The following is a 12629-nucleotide window of genomic DNA, read 5'->3' on the forward strand; positions in this document are numbered from 1 at the left end:
CACACTCATAAAGTTTCTAATTTAATCTAGTCTTGGTAACATGGCACCTTGGGGGGCTACAAAAGAAACTAAAGATACAGACTAAAGTTGGAAGAGGAAAAGGAAAACAGAAATAATAACAAAAGAACAATTACAATACATCAAAGTAACTAGAAAAAGTATGAGCTGGTCAAATTGACACCATTTCATCAATTGCAATTAATATATCAATGTCTATGTTGTTAAAAAAAAAACATTATTCAAATCTGGCCCAGTATTTGATGCAAAATTCCAATACAAAAAGCAATTAAATGTTTCTTGAAGTGAGATTTGGTCTAAAGACCAACACAACATTTTGGATTTGGGAAAACGTTCCTAAAGGAAATGAGTTATTAAGCAGGATCTAGATGTTGATAAGCATGAATTTAAAGACACCGTTTTAACTGAAGGAAAGATCAAGAACAAAGGCATCAAAAATGAGTTCTGAAATGTTCCACCCCTGGGTCCAGGCTTCCTCAGAGGGCAAGAATGTGATTTATCTGCTCCGTAGTTTCCGTTTACACTAAACTCAGAAACAGCTTCTTAAATGCATGAAATAGAAAGTCGCATGAAAGCAGAATAACTTCAAGGATAGATCTTTAAGAACAATTCTGGCAGTTTTTTCTTTTTTTATTTCTGGCAGAAGAAGAAACTGTGAGAACAGCAAGTAAAAAGAACGGGGACCTAATCAATAAACTGTAGAAACTGAAATGCAAGGTAGACTTGGGAACAAGGAAAAGAGGACTCAAGAGACTCCAGCCAGTGTTCTGGTCAGAAGAGGAGGGGGCAGAGGGACCTGGAGGCTGCCAGGAGAGACTTCATTGAGACAGGAGGGGAGGCGCGTGGGTTCAAGTCAACGGTGTGATACGCACAGGGGTCAGGCTTCTCAGGCACAACCCTATTTCATGCTCCCCTCACTCCCAAGTGGGGACTACTCCCTAGTAAGGAGAGATGTGGAAGTTCATTCTCACAGTGGGGGATACAGTAGATTCCATTTTCAACCTATTCATTGCTACTTATTATTGGACTGGCCAAGTCAAGTTTACATTAGTGACAGGAAATGAATGTTGCAGTTCCGCCAGTGTGTTATAAGAGACCATTTTGCAAAGAAGTACAAATGGAATGTAAAATTTTCATCATCAGCTCCTAGCTCTCTATCAGTTGTCTTTCATCCCCCAGTTTGCATTACGTACCCTCCCCATACATTTCACCACCCCACCCTACTCCTGTCTGGAGCAGTCCCAGGGTCCCTCTCAAAACTCCATTCACTACTATACACAGTGGGAATAGCTTGTGTTCTTAAAGTCTCTTTGCATTTTCTGAAGCAAAACTTGTTTTCCATCCTTGGGGAAAAAAACTGAAACCAAAAATCCCCATTCCCCCAAAGAAATGAAACAGAAAAGCAGAGCGCGGGGGCAAGTTTGACTCAGAGTTGGTTTATGTACCTGAAAGGGAAGTTCACGATCATGAAAGGAAGGCGTTAGTAGGAAAAGCCAAGAGGCAGCCAATGTACTGAGGCCAGTGATGGAGCGTGGGAGGCACAGGCTAGGGTAGGAGAGGAGACTCAGAGGGAGCAGGCAACTGACAGCAAGCCTTGAAAACATTGACTGGGAGGAGGCCAGCGTAGCAGTCCTCAAAGAAACAGCCAAGTTGTTTTATTTGGCTTTGGATATTTGGGTACTTAATATTTAATATGTATAATATGATGTTCTGTGATTTCACTTTAGAGAAAATCATTTAGCTAGACTTTAAAATGATAATATACATCTGTAAAGAAATGAATGAGTTTTCTAATTCTTAATACTTGTACAATTCTTTTCTGAAAACAACTCCATTCTGAATATAAACTGATCTTTTCAGAGGTGTGAGTTCTGCATTTTCTTAGACTTTCTAGGACAAGAAAGTCTAAGTTAGGTTAGCCACTATATTACCTTAAGAGAATGTAATTTACTAAAACCAGGTGTTAATAAAGACATTCAAACAATTTATAGACTAACCATCAATTTGGAGGGCACCACACTCTTCAAAAAAACAAGTATTTCCCATTAATTGTCAAACTTAAAGGTTGGACCCAATTCCACACTTCCCAGGAAAGAGAAAGACTGTTTCCGTGGTACACCCAGGACCAGTAGTTCCTAAGTTAAAGAAGTTGGCTCAACTGAGTGATCCTAAACAATGCATATCTTTAATGTCTTATTTTAACAGTTAAATATACATTTATTTGTAAATCATTTAGTATAACGCCTTTTCTTTAAATAGGATCCAATGATGGGGATTCTCACTGTTGTTCACATATAAACAACCCCATATGACAATGGCAAAGCTTCCCAGGTTTGTTTTCTTGAAATAAGACTAAAAACTTAAAGACACTTCCTAAGCAAAGTAAAAACAGAATCTGGAAGCTATCCATATTTTTATGATTTTTCCCTAATCTTTCATAATTGCCTCATCTTTATCCAATCTGATAGCAATTTGTCTTTATGGAGTCTTTCCAAAGGTTTTCACAGAAACGACGGCTCTCTCTGTTTAGCACACACATTTCATCAGTTTTCATTCCATTTAATTAAATTATGTCAATTACAGTAACAAGAATATCACACATAAACAAATTTGAAGCAAAATGCTTCTTGGTGAACACTTAATTCAGTGAGTGGACAACTTCCCCATCATCCTCACCCAGAGCTCTGGAAAGACCTCCTGACTGTCAGGAGGAGATGTAGAAAGCTTCCAACTTTCATTAGGGAAAGTTAGAAAAGAGGCCTGTACTGCACTTGATTTATTTCATGGAGGATTCTGTCTTTAGAAGTGCCTTAGGGGCCTCCCCGGTGGCGCAGCAGTTGAGCGCTGGGTTGCGAAGCTGCCCGCGGCCTCTGCAGCACCGGTTCGATTCCCGGCTGCTCCCCGGCCACCAGAGGAGGGTCCCACATGGTGCGCAGACCTCTCCTGCCGCCCGCTGCTCCCCTCAGCAGTGTACTTTGGTCCTTCTGCCTGCTCTGCTCTCTGCTCTGGCTCTGGTGAATTCTCTCACCCTCCCGCGCTTCTGACTGTACCCAGTGCATGTATAAACAAAACAAATGAACAAACAAATAAATAAATAAATAAAACATGCCTCTATAAAAGAATTTAAAAAAAAAAAGAAAAAAAAAAAAAAGAAGTGCCTTAGAAGAGCACTTCTAAAGCCAGGGCTGAATCTTAGTAATGCCTGACACAATAAATACGTGTTCAATGAAAGAAATTTGCCTTGACTGTCTTTAATTATTCCCACACCATTAAGAGAGTACAGAACTGTGTTTCATTTGGATAAAACTACAGAGGGGAACAGTCCACAAAAGACCAGAAAATTACCAAGGTTCACAGGAACATAGGGAGAAAAAAACCCAGTTCAATAATTCCATTCAAAAGTACCCTAATCCTCAGGAACAAGACAAAAGTCCCAGGCAAATCAGAGATCTGAGGCATACAGAGGGGGAGTCAAAACAGGGGAGGGAGGAAGAGACAATAGTGATGGTCACAGGTGCTGTGTTGGTGGAAGAATTATGGGGACTACACATGAGGGGAGAAATAAAATATTATACAAAAATGATGATATAAGAAAATTGAAAAAACAACAACAAAAGTATCCTAATCCAAAGCACCCTCCCAAGAACCCAACACATGCCCCAAAACTGGGAAGTGGTGGTCAGACAAGGAGTTGATTGTAGCTTCCTGCCTAGGCATCTTTAAAATTAAATCCTCCAAGTTTAATCAGACCTTTCAGTTAGGTAAAGAAACATCTATGAGAACAGATACTGTCTTTTTCTGAAACAACAGTGACGATAACTAACAAATACGGAATACGTAACCTTGCCAGGCAGTACAGTAAGCAGACCATGGACATGTATTTGTTAGTCCTCATAACAGTTTTAAGTGCTGAACTTACTCAAAGACACTTAGCTTGTCAAAGACAGGGTTAGGATTTGAACCCAGAGTCCCTACTCTTAATTGTTGTACCATACTGTCTAATTCTGCCCACCTTCACTTATAAATTTTATAATTTTAGTATTTTACCTAAGGATTTAGTTAATATACTTCTCAAAGATCCATGAAATTCTTTAAACATAAAGCTGTCTTATGTTTAACTGCCACTAATTACATGTTCACCAAAAATATATATGTATAATTCATTCATTCATTAAGAAACATTTAACAAGAAATTGCTTAATCACTTGAAAACAAACAGTTGAAAGTAATTCAATTATTGATATTTATTGCATGCTTGTCCATGCTCTCAGGAAGCCCAGAGTCTAGTAGAAGAGACACATGATTGACATACAATTCTAGAAAATGCTAATAACAATTTGCAGAAAGGGGCCTGGGCTGTCCAATGGCAAAGTGGGCAGCAGGGGAGGTAAAGGAGAAAGGGAGATTGCAAAGAATTTGGTATTTGACTGAGGTATTTCTTCTGTAAATAATGAAGATTCACGTAAGAACTGTAGCAGAGGAGAAATATGATCAGAATTTTGTTTTGGAATAACCATTCCAGAAATAGAAAGCATGGGGGAAGAGAAGAGAAAGCATGAAAATCAGCAGACTGTGAGGACCTGCTATAAAAGTCAGGCAAGAACTGTGAAATGTACATTTTATTTGATTTTTTTTTTTTATTTATACAAGAGCCGGGGTACAGGCCAGATGCGCAGGAGGGTGAGAGGATCCACCAGAGACAGAGTGGGGAACAGAACAGGCAGACTGACTAAAATACACTGCTGAGGGGAGCAGCAAGCGAGACAGGAGAGGCCTGCTTGCTATGTGGGTTGCTCCGATGCTGGCGAGGATCGAACTGGCACTGCAGAGGCTGTAGACAGCTTTGCAGCGATGCACTCAACTGCCTGCGCCACCAGGGAGGCCTCGGAATGTACATTTTAAATGAGTGAATTGTATGGTATGTGACTTATATCTCATCACCAAAGAAGATATACAGCTGGTGAACAGACACACAAAAAGATGCTCTATGTCACTTACAGGGAAATGCAAATCAAAACCACAATGAGACTCCACCTCATACCAGTTAGACTGGCTATTACCAAAAAGTCAAAATACTAAGTATTGGCAAGGATGTAAAGAAAAGAACTCTAGTGCACTGCTGGTAGGAATGTAAACTGGAGCAGCCATTATGGAAAACAGTATGGAGGTTTCTCAAAAAATTAAAGGTAGCACCATATGATTCAGTAATCCCACTTCTGGGTATTCACCCTAAAAATAAAAATAATTTAAAAAAACCCACTAATTTGAAAAGACATATGTATCCCTGTGATCACTGCATTGCTATTCACCATAGTCAAGATAGGAAACAATCCCAGCATCCAGAGATCATGGGTTGGTCATGGAGGAACAGGTGAAAATACATATACACAAGGAATACTGCTCAGTCATAAAAAAAGATGAAATCTTGCCATTTATGACAACAAGGATAGATCTTGAGGGGCTTATGCTAAGTGCAGTAAGTCAGAAGCAGAAAGACAAACACTGTATGATTTCGCTCATAAATAGAATGTAAAAAAAACAAAAACAAAACAAACTTTTAGACTGACAACAGAATGATGGTTACTAGAAGATAAAAGGTAAATGGTAAGTAGGGTAAAGGTAAAAGGTAAAGGGGAAGGAGGGAGGAAATGGGTAGAAGGGCCAGATGGTCGGTGGTGAAGGGCGAATGGACCTTTGGTGGTGGGAGTGTTGAGAAAATGTAGTGGTGGAATCTACACAGTGTTGTAAACTAATGTTACCTCAACTTAGTAAACAGTAAAGAAATAATTACAAAAATAATGTACTTATCATTTGTTTGAAATTATATCTAAGAAGTGAATTGAATTTGTCTCAAAATTGGGGATGATGGGCATTGGCAAAACACACCTCTCCTACTGGCCTGTGACTAGGCAGGTATTTCTCTTTGCAAACCTTTTCACTTTGCAAAACAGCAGAGGCAGCTCTCCTGGCCACCTGTGACTGTGCAGGTGCCTCTCTTCTTCTTTTTCCTTTTCCTAATAAACCTGTCCTTTCAAAATGTAAAAAAAAAAAAAAAAAAAAAAAAAAACCGAGGATAATGAATATTAATGAAGAGAAATTACTTGGATATTGATCTAATCCAGTGGGTTTAATGGATCTAATATTGATCTAATCCAGTGGGTTTAATGGATCTAATCCATTGTGTATGGCAGTGCCAGCATTGGACCACTTTTAACCTACAAGGGAGCATTTTCATGTGGTTTCCTACATCAGTAAGCTATTCTGTCGGCCAGTATACAATAAATTTTTGTAACTATTTTACAAATAAAAAAAGAGCAAATATCATATGATTTCATTCACATGTGGTACATAGAGAAAACAGAGGAACTAAATAATATAAAAATAAACTTGTGAAACCAACTCGTGGTCAGGGAAGGAGGGAGGGAGCAGGTAAATTGAGACAAAGGGCAGAATTGGACTTTAAAAGTGAATTTCTTGTAGTATACACTCGTGATTATCAGTGATTCAATGACTTATTTAATGTTATATACAGTGTTACTTTAATGTAAAAAAAAAAGTACTCAAATGTCACTAGTTTTTAAGGGCAACACTAGATGGCAGTAAAAACACAAAACATGACAATGAATTACAAACACACAGTAATGATCATACTTACCTTTTACTCAATTTTAAATTGTACTAAAAAAACCCTTAAGAATACGAAAACTTGGGCCTCCCCGGTGGCGCAGCGGTTGAGCACTGGGTTGCGAAGCTGCCGGCGACCTCTGCGGCGCCGGTTCGATCCCCGGCTGCTCCCCGGCCACCAGAGGAGGGTCCCACACGGCGTGCAGACCTCTCCTGCCACCCGCTGCTCCCCTCAGCAGTGTACTTCGGTCCTTCTGCCTGCTCTGCTCCCTGCTCTGGCTCTGGTGAATTCTCTCACCCTCCCGCGCTTCTGACTGTACCCAGTGCTTGTATAAATAAATAAATAAAACTTTAAAAAAAAAATAAAATGCTTCTTAAAAAAAAAAAATTAGTTTCCTGGATTTGAACCAAAAAACTGTTAAAACAACTCATTCACAACTTAAATTATGAAGACACTATCAACATCAACTTTATAAATTCATTAGATTTTCTAAGTTTTCTTTGTTAACAAATTCAGATCAGAAAAACAGATGTGAAAATGAAGGAAAAAACCTTTAAAATATTTTCAATTGCTTTTCTCATCAAGACATTAAATATATACACAAGAATTTATTTTATGCATGTATATAAATTTAAGACTTACTATGTTTTTTTCAGTTAGTAAAATTTCTACAATTTTAGGGACTATGAATTAATATATAAACATAGAGAGAGAGGACGTTGCTAATTTAATAGCTTCTGGAATAAGAATTTTAGAAACTCAATAAAAAAAAAAGAACTTTACCTAAACTCTAGGAAATAAAATAGGAAGTAAAACAATTTAAAATTTTACCTCCATTTCTGAAAACACATTTGCAGATCAAAGAGAAAAATCTTATAAACAGAAACAACCTAATTTGATCCACTGATGGTTTTGACAAACTTTCCATAACATTCCGAATTAGAATTTCAGTATGATTTTGCAAACTTACATGATAATAAACAAAAAACTGAATTTTTCTAATTTATTTGCAAACTTTTCAAATGTTGGATTCATTACAAGACCAGATGGCATTTAGCTCAGGTCTCAGCAACACTAGAATAAAATTAGCTAACTTACTAAAATTTTTGGTTACTTCTAACAGTTTCTCTGAGCTTGATTTTGTTCTGACACAAAAATTCTCAATTTAGAATACAAAGCCAGGATCCTCTCAAATAAAAGAAAGTGAGGGATGAAAAAAGTAAATCTTCAAACATACTGCTGTGGTAGAAAGATAGGGCTTATTTTAATACTAATCTTTGCCAATGTAATACCAACTTCTGATCAATAGTTTTAAGAAATCAAGTGGTGGTGCGGGGGTTAAAGACACAGCACTATCAAACTACCGGCAGCCACTGCAGCAGCCACTGCAGCACAAGTTCTATCCCCAACCAGCCAGGGAGCTGACCAGCAGGCAGACCTCTCAGGTCTCTCCCACTGCTCCCCTCCCTTCAGCAGTATATTTCAGTACATCTGCCTGTTCTGCTCCCCACTCTCTCTGTTGAGTCCTCTCAACCCTCCCCCTCAACCTCTGGCTTACACTCCAGTTCTTATATGCATAAATAAATCTTTTTTAAAAAAGAAATCAAGAAAATAGTCATAGCTTCTACAAGCACATTAATATAGACCTGGGTTAGTCAAAACAATCGAAAGAGAAGACTAAGTTGGAAGTGTCATACTTCCTGATTTCAAAACTTACTGCAAAGTTACAGTAATTTAAATAGTGTGGTGCCAACATAAATATACATGTACACTGATTTCCAAACTCATCAAGTTGCATACATTAAATAAGTAGTTTTTCAATGTCAACCATCCCTCCGTCAAGTAGTTTAAAAAAGAGACAGTTATAGATCGATAGAATAGAATATAGAGCCCAGAAATAAACCCTCACATACATGGTTCAAATGATTTTCAACATGGGTGCCAAGACCATTCACCGGGGAAAGGACAGTCTTTTCAACAAATTATGATGAGAAAACTATATCCACACGCGAAAGAATGAATTTGGACCCTTTCCTTTATATACCTTTTCTACAGAAATTAACTCAAAATATATGAAACACCTAAAACTTTAAAACTCTAGAAGAAAACAATGATTTCTTGGATGTAACACCAAAAACACAGGCCAAAAAAAAGAAAAATAGATAAATTTCACTTTTGTGCATCAAAGGACAGTAGTAACAGAGTGAAAAGTCATTTCAAAGAGTGGAAGAAAATATTTGCAAATTATATATGTATATCTCCATCTATCCATGCAGCCATCCATCCATCCTTCTCACCAAATACAAAAGAAGGTTGTAGTTAATTAATGGGAATATACAGAAAAACTCACCAGCCAGAAATCTAGAAGGAGTGCAGATCAGATCACAAAGAGGGCAGTATTGAACTTAGCCAGCATTGCTGCCAAAATCTGGCTCATGACAGCGCTCTGCTCTGCTTGGAAGTAGGGAAGGTTTTTAGGGTCTCTTAAGACTATTAAACTCCTCTAATCCAGCATTCTAAATTTACCAAGAAACCTTCTAATAATCAATTCAACACCAACTGTTACAGTCATTGGAAAAATATCTCCATATGGTAAATCATCTATCTGGCATTCTGGTTAGTCCCTTGTCAGTCTCATTAGTTTTAAGTGTACTTCAGTTCCAAAAACCTAATTAAAACTAGATCTACCAGAAATGGCAAGTTCCTAGATGCACAACATAAAGGGCCACACTCTAAATCAAGAAGGTGCACTGTGATCCTGGTAAGCTGGCCATCCAGTGTCTAAAGCACCTCTGTTTCATTTTCTCACTTTCATAGGTATTCAACTAAAAAAATTCAGAATACTTTTACTTTTATCAGCCAGAGTCATTTTCTTTTCCATTCCTACTCAATGCTGTCTAACATCATTCTCCAAAACACATATTCCACATATAGCATCTATCATGAACACGGATTCCTATCAAATGTGATAAAGGATTGCAAAAAGCAAAGGAGAATACATTTCTTTTGCCACTACTAGAAATGTACACGTTTGTGACTAAAATTCTTCTGGACAGCTCTACTTTCTGAAGCTTTAACTATATGAATCACCACTCCGTGTTCTTGCTAAATTCTGCTTTGATAAATTTCCACAACTTCTTCAATGGTTTAAATAAATAAAAATGAACAGTCACAGTACTCCTGACAACTATCACCACTAGCAACAAAAAAATACCTACAAAATCTTTCCATTTATAATTGGTTAGTTTTCAAATGTTCTTCAAGTATTACAGTAATCTATATTCAGGAACATGATGAAGAAAATGAAAAACTAAAAAGTAGACAGGTAACTGACTTGTATTTTGCATGTGAAATTATGGGTCTTCCTACACATTACATTTTGGAGTTTTAGAGTTTCACAATCAAGTCCACACCTATCACAAATGAGGCTTTTTATCAAAATGAGACATTATCAAAACATTTCTTAGGATTTATTTGCTTAAGAAAGTAGAACTGACAGAACCTGGAAAAAAATCAAAACAATAAAATCTACAGGATTCTGGGCCTCCCCGGTGGCGCAGCGGTTGAGCGCTGGGTTGAGAAGCTGCCCGCGGCCTCTGCGGCGCCGGTTCGATCCCCGGCTGCTCCCTGGCCACCGGAGGAGGGTCCCACATGGTGTGCAGACCTCTCCTGCGGCCCGCTGCTCCCCTCAGCAGTGTGCTTCGGTCCTTCTGCCTGCTCTGCCCCCCGCTCTGGCTCTGGTGAATTCTCTCACCCTCCCGCGCTTCTGACTATACCCAGTGCATGTATAAACAAACAAATAAATAAATAAAACATGCCTTTAAAAAAAAAAAAAAATCTACAGGATTCTGTTGCAAACAGGACTTATCTTTTGAGCACTGGGCAAGTCAGCACAACGGCTAGAAAGTCATGCTCCTCTGTCTACCACAGTGACTAACTTGGGCAATAACTGGAAATACACAGCATCAATTCTCATGTCTTCCCATTACCTGAACTACTTTCATGCTTTCATGCCAGTAAATGCATGTTGTGAAACTGCTAGCTACTGACAGCCAGGGCACCAATGCTCTAGAGTAACAGAGTTGTCTGATGTGGAAACAATTTAAAATAGGCTAAAATAATCACTTACCTCCACCACCACTACAATCAAAATGAGATCCGTTTTTGACTCTGGAAAGAGTGAATTTACTTGTGGTGACATTCCAATGAGAGCACAGTTAGTGACCACAGATATAACACTCATTGTTTCAAAAGCCAGCTGAAAGAAAAAGGAGGTGAAATTAAAAATGCAATGGTCGCTTCCATATTTCCTTATCTTTGCTCATATTATCTCAAATCTAGGAAAAAAGTCTTCCCCTAGTTCTAAACATTCCAAATACATTTCAAATTTTTTCTCATAATGCTGATTTTCTTTAGCTTAAAAAAGCCATACTTTCAGAATGTATTTTCTCAAATAATTACCTGCCACACACCAATACTGGCTGAAGGTTCTGAGAATGGACGTTTGAAGACCCGGCACATTTTTAAGGCATCTGAATTAATCTCAGTGAAGTTATTTAACACAGCAAAGGCAGCTGCCAATGGGTAAACACAGGAGAAAAGGCTCACATAACCAAACTGCAGGAATAACTCCAAGTAATCATCGAAGGTGCCCTAGAATTGTAAACCACAAGAAGAAAACAGGCATTGTTTTAAAATAAGATAATAACACTTTGCATTACTAGCCAATACATTGGCCTCTATTTTTTTTTAAGATTTTTTTTTTTTATTTATGTATACAAGAACTGGGATACAGGCCAGAGGTGTGGGGGGTGAAAGGATTCACTGGAGACAGAGTGGGGAGCAGAACAGGCAGACCTACTGAAATACACTGTTGAGGGGAGCAGCAGGTGAGTCAGGAAAAGTCTGCTGCACCATGTGGGTAGCTCCCTGGCTGGGGATCGAACTCGTGCTGCAGAAGCTGCAGATAGCTTTATAGATTGCATCTTAATCCCATGCACCACCAGGGAGGCCCCACATTGGCCTCTAAACAAAACCTCAAAGAGTTTTTTCCCATTCCTTCTCCTCAATCACAGAATTTACTTAAATTCAAAGGCAATTCTATAATAAAGAATTGCACCACCAGGGAGGCCCTTTATTGGATTAGTTTTAACATCAATCTGCCTAAGGTGATGGGCAGCAGTTGGGGTGATCAATAGACTGGTTAGGGAACTCAAAAGGACAATTTGAAGAAAGTGATATCCACAGGGGATTTGAAAAGCTTCAACACTTTTTCTGGGAATCTAAAAGTTCACACTCATGCGTAGCATCGTGCACAACCTCAGGAAAGACCTAAGAAGGCCCTAAAGATCTCATCTCTTACTGATCTTGAGCTTCTGCTCAAACAGAAAGTGAATGCTAAGGAAGAATTTTAAACCTCCAATCTTAGCGTTGAAGTCATGCCCTAACACACACACACACACACACACACACACACACACACACACACACACGAGACCTAAAAGACATCTACAGAACAATGTACACATTAACAGAAAAATACTCATTCTTCTCAAGTGCACATGGAACACTGTTCACAATAGATGAGATGTTAAGCCATGAAATTATTCTCAACCAATTTAAAGAGCTTAAAAACAGCATCTTCCCTGATAATCACAGAATGAAAATGGTCATAGCAGGAGGAAATAGCAGGAGGAAATCTGATAATTTCATACATTATATGGAAATTGAGCAACATATTCCTAAAAACAAATGACTCAAAGAAGGAGTCACGGGAAATATTAGAAAATACTTTGAGATGAATGAAAATGAAAACACAGCATACCAACATTCATGGAATGCCATGAAAGCAGTCCTCAGAGGGAAATGTACGACTGTAAATGTCTTTGTTACATATTAAAAAAGAATAAAGACCTCAGAACAACTAAAACCTTCATTTTAAGAGTCTTAAAAATATAAGAGGAATAAAATAAAGCAAGCAGAAAGA

The 12629-nt window shown here is 38.3% G+C and overlaps 1 protein-coding gene across 5 annotated transcripts in view; it reads right to left on the reverse strand.

The window, feature by feature from the left end:
• The window catches only part of ANO10 (anoctamin 10), a 139284-nt gene that overhangs the window by 89989 nt on the left and 36666 nt on the right, over nt 1-12629 (reverse strand). For all 5 annotated transcript variants that reach the window (XM_037527185.2, XM_037527193.2, XM_037527155.2 and 2 more), the window contains 2 exons: nt 11105-11296; nt 10773-10901 (listed from right to left, as the gene is read on the reverse strand). In XM_037527185.2, coding sequence (XP_037383082.1) covers nt 10773-10901; nt 11105-11296 — 321 coding nt within the window. The remainder of the gene's footprint in view (nt 1-10772; nt 10902-11104; nt 11297-12629) is intronic.

Source organism: Talpa occidentalis, unplaced genomic scaffold (genome assembly GCF_014898055.3).
Source record: "Talpa occidentalis isolate TD23 unplaced genomic scaffold, MPIMG_talOcc4v2.1 talOcc4.10, whole genome shotgun sequence".
NCBI classification, from domain to species: Eukaryota; Metazoa; Chordata; class Mammalia; order Eulipotyphla; family Talpidae; genus Talpa; species Talpa occidentalis.